The following is a 9,578-nucleotide window of genomic DNA, read 5'->3' on the forward strand; positions in this document are numbered from 1 at the left end:
CCTCCGAGGAAAACAAAACTATGTGAAACAACTTGGGGTTTTTTTTTCAGAACCGTACGAACGGCTGGATCATTTTAAGTGACGTTTTTTTTTCTCATTCAATGCATGGATATGATGAAATGTGTTTCTGCTGTTTCTATTTCAAAATGCTGTATGTTAGTAAACGGTTGGCCAAAGGTTGGGCCTGTACAGATGAAGCATTTGCAGTTTGTTTTTTTTATTTTATTTTGAAACTCACACTAGCTGATTCGACTGATTTTTGTAGTTGATTGGCATTTGTTCAAGTCAGATTGAGGATAAATTTAAAGTACAACAAAAAGGGGATAACATTGTTGTTGTTTTTTTGTTTTTAATGTGAACTGGTTAAATTTAACCAAAATCAAGTCAAGCTTTCTTGTGAAAAACACAGCAAGATGTTTTTTTTTTAACCTGAGAGTGTGACATCATGTAATACCATACATTACACACACACACACACACACACACTAACCCTAACACTCTGAAAGGGTTAATACCTCACCTGCACACTGGGAAAAAAAACCCACATCAAACATCTTCTAAAAAAGTAAATCACATAAATTCAGAGAAACTCAGTCTCACATTTTTTTTCTTTTCACACAAAGTAAATTTCAATTGAAGTTCATAGTAAAGATAGTCTTGATCACATTTGTCAACAGGTGTCTGTTGGAGGCAACTGACGCACCCTGTAACATGTGTTACCGTCGTGCATTTTATTGTTATTATATTTGTAGTATGCCCTTTAAAGATTGAAGATGGACGACTGTAGATACTATTGAAGCGCCTTTAGATTTCAACTTTAAATTACCAATGGAGGGAATGACGTAATGAACGTAAACGTGAAATACAATGTCCATGTACAAGCTCAACTTTAACTCAAGGTAAGTATAAATAGAACAGGAGTAATTGGGCAATAAGGTTAAATACAATATATAGTATTATGAAATGTGTAGTTACATGCACGCTATGATGTTATGAGTTATGCTGTAACATTTACACTTTTTACACTAGTTTGTTCTGGAGTTACATCGTCACCAGACTCTGTTTGATAAATGACTTGATCTTGGGAGTGCAAACATGATGTGGGGGAAAAAAACAAAACTAATTCACACAGGTAACTTTAGTTCTTGCTTCGTCTTTTCTGTCGGACCGTCTGCTCCGCTGCTCACTTGGCAGAGGACCGGGTCTTCAGGTTACCTGGGCGTCGCGGCCTCGCGGGTGAGTAATGTGGCCGAGACAAAAGCTCTGACAGCAGAAGTGTGGAGAGAGTGATGGGAGTCCCCGCTGCTGCGCTGGCTTTGCCCGGGCCTCGGGGTCTCCTCTCTGGCTCTCCCTTTCACCGCCCTGCCCCTCGAGGGCAGGGAGAGCGGGGACGTTGGGGCTTCACCCGTTGCCGCCGTGTCTGCTGCAAAAGCTGCAATTCACAGATTCAGTTTGAGATCTGGAGAAGAAAATGACTTGTTTATTGTGAGATAGAGACCTTTTGAGCACTGTAGCATAATATTGAAGCCTTTTTTTTTTTTTTTTAAATCTACTGAGATCAAACAAAGTCTCAACACTTCCACCTCATCACATATCAAGTGCAAATTATTGTAATGGCGCTATTGTGAGTCAATATTTAAATGTCATCAATCCATTTTAGCTTTGCAGGAGGATATAGTCAATCTCAGCTGACAATATTCAAATTCACAGGCAATTTTGAGTCATTGGTTAACCTCAAACACTCGTTTGTGGGCTGAGGGAGGAAACCACCAGAGTTTACAAACCGAGATAGTAGTTCTATTGCTTTGCATACATGATCATTTATATTTATAGAAAACTGGATATGCGCGCGGAAAAAGTGCAATTCTACAAGTTGAACAATTGAAACTGGATTTAAAACGTGAATGAAATGTGACTTTATTGTCCATATTGTGGGTTCTTAAAGTAAATGAGAACCAGTCATGACACGTATAAGGGCCTACCCCTCCACCCTGCCCCCCCCCACCCCCGAAAACAATCTGACCACGACCTGACGTGACGTGACACAACAGCGGCCGACTTCTCGGCCATCCACTCGTTGTTGTCCGCTCCTCGCGGTTGCCAAGGGGAAGCGTCATGGTGACCACGGGCCCGGCTGCAGGCCTCGGCTCGGCTCGGACCGGACGTCCAGCTGTGATCGGGTGCGCGACACGATCGGACGACAATCGGCCGCCATGACAACACGGCAGCAATGCTGTTGATTCAGCAGCGAAACTGTAAGGAGGAGACGGGGAAGGGAGGGGCACCGTAAACTTGTTGCTGGGGGGCAGGAAGCAGTTGTAAACGCAAAGGCGTGTAGTGGATACAGGCTGTGTTTCAAGAGAAAGCAGGGGGGTGCGGGTGTGTGTGTGGGGGGGGGTTTGGTTGTCTCTCGTGCACAGTTATGACATTTTTATGTCTTTGCAACACTTAATAATTCAAAATTAGGGAAACTTGCAACAGAGGCAGGAATAAAATCACATTTAATAATCTGTGGCTTTGGACAATGTCCCATCGATTACTAGTGTTTATTTCAATAACCTCATTTTAAATAATTTGCACATTTACCAGATCGGTGTTTTGTTTTCCTGCTGCGTTTGTATGTTGAACCCTTCGGTTCATACAAAATGAGCAAAATCAAAAGAGCATCAACGCTGCTGCTGCTGCTGGTGTGATATATTTACTCAACGCTGTCCAATTCATTATCGTTACGGTAAATATTAAGATCTTTTTAGGATCTCGATTGGATAAAGGTGATTCCAATGAAGCAGTTATTTATATCTCTGAATCAACAATAGATCTATTCCAGAAGAAAAAGAAAAAACACTACCTTTAACAATCATTTAAAAGAAATAAGTCAAGAGTAAATATGTTTGTTTAATGTTTGCTGAATAAAAGATAAATAGAATAAAGATAATGATTAAGATCCTGTAGTAAGTGAAATTGTGTTTTCAAAATCCCCTCGTGTGCAACCCATTCTGAAATCACTCCTCTAATGTGTGTTTTTTAACTTTAGTCATATAAAGAAGAAACAAAACAACTAACAGAAACATAATAAAGGAAAAATATATATTTTTATGCAATGAAATAAAATAGGGACATGCAAAACCCATAGAGTAGAAATATTGTTATTGTCCAATTATAGTACGTAGCAAAGGGAATAAAAGTGCTGTAGAGGAAGTCACTGGTAAAAGAGACACAGGAGAAGAGCTGAGATGCGAGTTTAAGATGCATCTGTGTGAAGACGAGCCATTTTCATCCATATTCAACCAGAAACAACACTTTTATGTATATATCTTCAAGAACAAGACTTCATATTTTTATGTATTTTATAAAAAACTCAATTACTGAAGTCCATGTTGTCCAATTTGTTGGTTTTTCCTTTAATAGCGCCAACATGTTTTTAATATAAAGTATTTCAGCCCTGATGAAGTCAAAGAGCAAAAGAATGAGAAAGACGTGGGTTGCTGCCAAATGACAAACCAAGCCTGCACTGCCACCATGTGGTAGGGGTTTGGGGAAAAGAAAATCAAATTAAACTAGATGGTCTGCATTTCCCGCGGCAAATGCATGATAGTGTGAATGCTGCTGGCAAACTGTAATGCTACCTGCGGCCGGTAGACTGTAATGATTTGTCCTGCCGGCCCGTCTCTGTTCTGGAGTGAGAGTTGAAACTTGTGCAACTTTTTGAAATGTTACCTGTGGCAGGTAAACTGTAATGCTTTGTCCTGCCTGCCTGCGGCAGGTAAACTGTAATGCTTTGTCCTGGCGACCCGTCTCTGGTCTAGAGTGAGAGTTTAAACTTGTACAACTTGTTTAAAAAGTGTCAAACAGTTAAAAAAGTGCAAACAGTTAAAAAAGTAGAAAAAAGTTTAAAAAGTAGAAAAAAGTTTAAAAAGTAGAAAAAAGTTAAACAAGTTGAAAGTTTCAAAAAGTTGAACAAGTTTCAAAAAGTTGGAAAAGTGTCAAACAGTTGAAAAGGTTGGAAAAAGTTGAGAAATTATCAGTTGAAAAAGTTTCAACAAGTTGAAAAATTTTCAAAAAGTTGCACAGGTTTCAAACAGTTGCAACAGTTGCAACAGTTGAAATAGTGGAACAGTTTAAAAGTTGAATAGTTGAAATCGGTGAAGATTTGAAGAAGTTAGAGCAAGTTAAATTATTTCTCCATCCGTTAACATTGGAAAAAAGTTGCACAAAAGTTGAAATATTTCAAAAAGTTGACGAGATTTCAAAAAGCTAGAACATAGCCGGAAAGTCCCAAAAAAGTTGCACGGTTTGATATTTGAATGATTACGAACGGGCGAAGATTTATTACTATAATAAAGCATGTGAAAAACACACAATAAAAACAAGGATAATTCACCCCAAAAAGAGACAAATGATTAAAATGGTGCCGCACAACAACCTTTAACTACAATCCTTTTGAAAAAGCTTAGAAAACCAGATCTTGCTGCATCACTTACCTTTCTGCTGACTAAAGCATCAAAATCCCCGTTTTTTTCTTTTTTGTGTCGTGTTCGGTTGCTGTTCTCCACTCCAATGTCTTTAACCTGTGTGATATTCTTGTCCCCTGGTTTGCACTACTTTCTTTGTGTTGGACTCACCCCAATTGATTTTTTTTTCTATTTTTTTTAATTAGACAGAAAAATGCACTATTTTGCAATAATCCAGCCTGCATGAATACGTTTCGCATAATCTCGTCAGATTTTATTTGAATAAGTCTTTACGTTTGGTAAATACAATGATAATGGCTACTCCAAAATATTGCAAATAGATATTAGACATGCCTAAAATGTCGATAAAATGCACTATTTGAAAATTTAAAACAGATCCTCCTTAAAATTTAAAATCCACTCCAGAAACCGTCACATCCAAACTCAATCTGAAGATATTCTCACCACACAAAGTGAGCCCGTCCCTAAATCGCCATGTTCAGAGGAACAAACATTTGTACATGAAGGTTTTTAATCTTCAGATGAATCATCTTTTCCCCAAATTCAGACGTTTAACTGGGCAATTGAAAACCTTGAGGCTTCCAGCAGTGATCCGAGTCTCGGAGGAGCTACGCTTTGACCTCCCAGGTGCAGTTCAGAGGAAAGTCGCTCATCTCTTCTCGGAACACTCGGTCAAACTGCTCATTCTGAGCCACCGTGAAGAAATTCTTCCAGTCGCCCGCCGTACCTGTTCAGACACAGAAAGTCAGAGGTGCGCTGGACGTTCCGCTGCTCTTTTCAAAACTAGGAACAAACCTTTACGCATGGTGTTCTTGGTGTAGCTCTGCGTTTCCATAAGGTCCTTGTAATTTGCTTTGGGGTCGGTCTTCATGTTCTTGAAGGTGGACACCTCGACAACATGACCGACGGCTTCAGCCGTCAAATCTTTTCCAAGGAAAGCACAAATCTTCACCACCTCTCCTCTGAGGTCCTGTCAGGCAAATGTTCAAACATGTGAAATGTTGTGGGACATACATGAGGGGGATATCAGGGTTCGCTACCTGCAGCAGGTCCTCGTACTTCACAAAGTGGATGTTGAGTTGATCTTGTGCAGAGAAAAAATCTCTAATGTGATCGAACCATGATCCCATGTAAACTGTTGAGAAAAGCACAACGTCAGAGCAAGTTGCCGAACGTGACTACCTGACTGTTGCCAGTTAAATCTTTGAAATGCAAAGGAGAGGAGACGATTGCGTCACGACTCCGAGTGGGACCAAGAAGCTCGACTTGTACTCAGGAGGTACGTTAAGAGAGTTTAATGAAAAATCCAGGAGCAGGTCAGGAACAAAACAAAGTCCAAAACACATAAAGAGCCAAACTAGAAACACACAAAGAACAAAGTTGGGTCTGCTGAGAAGGAACAAGTCGATCTGGCACAGACACATAGAAGCGAACTTTATATACACCAGGGTGGGAGTGACACAGGTGCAACACATTGACACAGAGGGGAGGAGGGGAGGAAGGTTAAGTGCACGGAGACTAGACTATGGGGCCCTTTCATGTTCGGATAGTCCAGGACTTGGTTCGCTTGGGAGGTGGGAATTTTTTACGCCTTCATCGACTGGTTCTGGTGGCGTTCAAGCAGCCGTTTTGGGGCTGGGTGAAACCGCATGGAAAATGTCACACAATTACGACGGCTGCTCGTTTGCGGGCGCCGTTACCTGAAACAAACACCGACCAGAAATGAAGTAAGAAGACGGATCTCCGTCACGTCATCACACCCGGTACTCTCACCTCGCCCACTGGAAAGACTATCTGCAGGAGAACCGAGACCCAAGTTTTCAAGTGGCCCGGGGCTCATTTGTTAGATCCGGTTCAGTCTGTCGAAGCTTTCGAGACGACTAAATTAAAGGGTCTTTCCTAGAAATTCCCCGAAGGGAACTCTGGTTCTGATCAAACAAGGAAATGTCAATGCGCCCTTCGACGAGACCTGACAATGGTCTTCCAGCTGCTTGCCTCACTGAATTATAGATCTGTGTGTTTTTCCTGATACATACCCTGATTAGATGGCAGTGGGATTCAGACACCCATCATCCTATCAGAAATCCTTTGCTCACAACTTTAGATCTCCAGACACATCTTCAGCCATGTAAACTGGGATCATCTAGGGTTCATTGTGTGTTTTGGTCTTCCTGATGACCTGACCAGGGTCAGATCTGCGGCTTCGGTGCAGACGTGATGATCTCCCCCTTTTCCTCCTGCTGAAGCCTCAGCAGCAGTATGGCCCATCACCAAATGCTTTTTGGGCTGCGGCTGAGGAAGTGCCCTAGGGATCCCCTGCCTGGACACTGGAGACGGAAAGGTGTCTGTTTCTCCCCAGACCTGGAGGTTGGCTGGACTTGGTAAGATGTCACAAACAGCTTCGACTAAAAAAAAAAAAAAACTAATCCAATTGAAGTCTGCTTTACAGATGTTGGATAAGATGATCCTCCGATGAAGAACATTGTCCCATTTAGTCCGGCTCCTTGTTTCCCCACTTCTACCATCCTGCTTGCTCATACGTCCTCCATGTGATATGAAAGAAACATCGGGCAACCTCCTTTGTGATGCAATAGTAACAGCTAAAGCCCAACGCTAAAGCTACCTTGATGAATGAAGAAAGTGTTCACTGTGAACTCCTGCACTGACCTAAAGAAGATGACGTCCGACCACTTAAATTGTATACAAATCTTTGTCTTATTCGCACAGTTGATCCCAAAAACCAAGTGCTCTATAAAACAATTCATAATACGCCAAACATAAACTTTAAGTAGTTAGTTCCTGTTCAGTGTAATTATTCCCCCTTGTGGACCAATCAGTGTGCCACACCCACACACATACACGCCAAAATGGCCGTTACAGTCATAATAAATTCAGATCAGAAACTTCACCAGGAGATCCACGAGTACTGGACCTACCTTCACCATCCAGGAACTGCTGAAAGAAAGCCTCAAAGCTCTCAGGAGTTTCCAGTAAAACCCAACTCTCTGCAAAATGATAGAAAGACACCAAGATGTCCTTTGGGTTCCTCCAGACGTACACGATCTGATAGACAACGTGGACATATTCATGTTTCAACACCGAGCATGCGATTGCGAAATCAGTCTGTGAATGTTGCAGGTTGTAAATCACCTTTATGTTCTTGTCTTTCACTCCACGGGGCAACATGTCTGGGGGCAGATGTGTGCGGAAGACTCGAGGATCTTCAGCTTCTTTGTAGGGGTCATCCAGAACTCTCCCTTCCAGTAAAGGGACTCGATGCCTGTTGGTTGCATCTTCTGCGCGCTCCGGATGGGCTGCGTCCATGATTTGGATCAGGATTTGTTGCATCCAAATTGTTCCTGCAGAGCAAAGCATATCTGCCAATCCTGGTCTGAACCTTGCAAATTGTAAAGAAAAAAGATTTAAGAGTCACTGTTGAGCAATTTTAAAACGCCACCGCACACGCGTGGATGGGCAAGAAACACATTTGCTAAAAAATAATGATGTCATCGCCTCACCTTTCAGTCCAATAACTCCGCGATCCTCTCAACAACGTCACTTGACCGCAACAACAACAATGGCGGACGACATACTCCAGATCACGCTGCAGAAGCTACTGTTATTTGGCTTAATAAGGCAATATGATGGATTTGTCAATTTCACAGGTTTTTCTGCTCTGTCTTCTCTGTTTTCGGTGTATTTCAGTTTCAGCACCACCTACAGGCCTAGCATATGTAGCGCATCATTTTGGGTAGTTTAAAAAACAATGTTAGACACCTGATTGGTTACAGGGTTTTGATTTAGTTAAGTGCAATTTGTATATGCTGTGTATTGGATTTATCAATACGCCGAGGAGAGGACACTTTTTTTTATGTTTGCCAGTGAAGTAATCCAAAAGTAACGAAAAGTACTCTAGTGCGTTACTTTTTTATTTTAGTACTTGGAGTAAGTTACTGATTCCATTTTTTGACAGGTAACTTGCAAATTAAGTAAAATACCAAATTAACGGTTTACTGTCCATCGTGAGACCAATAAATATGTATCGGCCAATATTTACAGGTGGTGCCCTGAGATTATCTTACAAATATCAGATTTCTTTTTCTTTTTCTTTTTTGACAATCATCAACTGTTCCTAGTGATTATAAATCATTATCCATAGCCAAACTTCCCATAAAGTTGATTCCCAACACACTTGCTGGACCAGTGCTTCAAACAGTTCTCGTCACTTTTCTTGCAGCACATTTGACTGTGCTGATCCTGGTCACAAGAGAAACTATTCATAATTAATTTCTGATACCATATTGGGGCCAGCTGCTCTATAAAGCCGGAGATCTTTCTTTTTTCTGGTTTCAGTCATTCACACTTGATAGGTACGGAATTCTCAATCGATGTGACAGATGAACGTTAAACTGACCTGACTTGGGATACGAGATGAGCATAACGTCGGTGGGTCTGATCTCAAAGTCCCGCAGAGCATCAAGTCCTTCAGGATAAAGTTTGTTATTAACCAAAAAGTTCCTCTTCTTGTACCTGAACAGGTACTGGTTCACCAAGTCCAGATTTTCCATGGATGTTGAAACTGCACAAACAAAACAAGTAGCCATAGGGAAGTTCATGCAGCAAAGTTCTGTCAAGTTCTCTCTCTCTCATGCTGTCAAGTTCGGTCAAGTGATTCCCCCTCCCTCCATCTCTCTCTTTTCTGCATTCCTTTTATTTGTTGTAGCGGGTAGTCTTTAACTTCTCTACTTTCTTTGGTTCCTCTAGCTTCAGGTACAAAAAACTAACAAAAAAACCTTGAACACAAACAACACAGTGAATAAAACAGAAATGTATAACAAACTTTAAATTGAATTATTGTTCTTTCTTTTTTAAGCAAATAGATTTGACCATACCACAGCAGTCTATATAGTCTGTGTGTTGTCGGAAAGTCATCCCAACCTGCAGTTCCTGGTGTCTTGCAGTCGTCGTCTGCACTCTTCCTTGACGCCCTCCTGCTGCTGTGTTGCAAAACAGCCACACCCTCCGCCCTCATCATGAGCACCGCCTCCTTCACATTCTATCTGTTAAATGGAGCAGGGGAATCCACCACCGCCATCTCGTTTCAAG

The 9,578-nt window shown here is 41.4% G+C and overlaps 1 protein-coding gene across 1 annotated transcript; it reads right to left on the minus strand.

The window, feature by feature from the left end:
- Positions 1–1,211: 1,211 nt before the first annotated feature.
- On the minus strand, positions 1,212–9,040 carry LOC308138373 (amine sulfotransferase-like; the record flags this gene model as incomplete). Its single annotated transcript, XM_080507457.1, has 8 exons — positions 1,212–1,432; positions 2,075–2,253; positions 5,085–5,199; positions 5,268–5,442; positions 5,513–5,607; positions 7,409–7,535; positions 7,623–7,831; positions 8,887–9,040. The coding sequence occupies 8 exons, from the start codon at positions 9,038–9,040 to the stop codon at positions 1,212–1,214; spliced, it is 1,275 nt and encodes a 424-aa protein (XP_080363583.1).
- Positions 9,041–9,578: the final 538 nt, after the last annotated feature.

Source organism: Blennius ocellaris, assembly GCF_963422515.1.
Source record: "Blennius ocellaris genome assembly, chromosome: 13".
NCBI lineage: Eukaryota > Metazoa > Chordata > Actinopteri > Blenniiformes > Blenniidae > Blennius > Blennius ocellaris.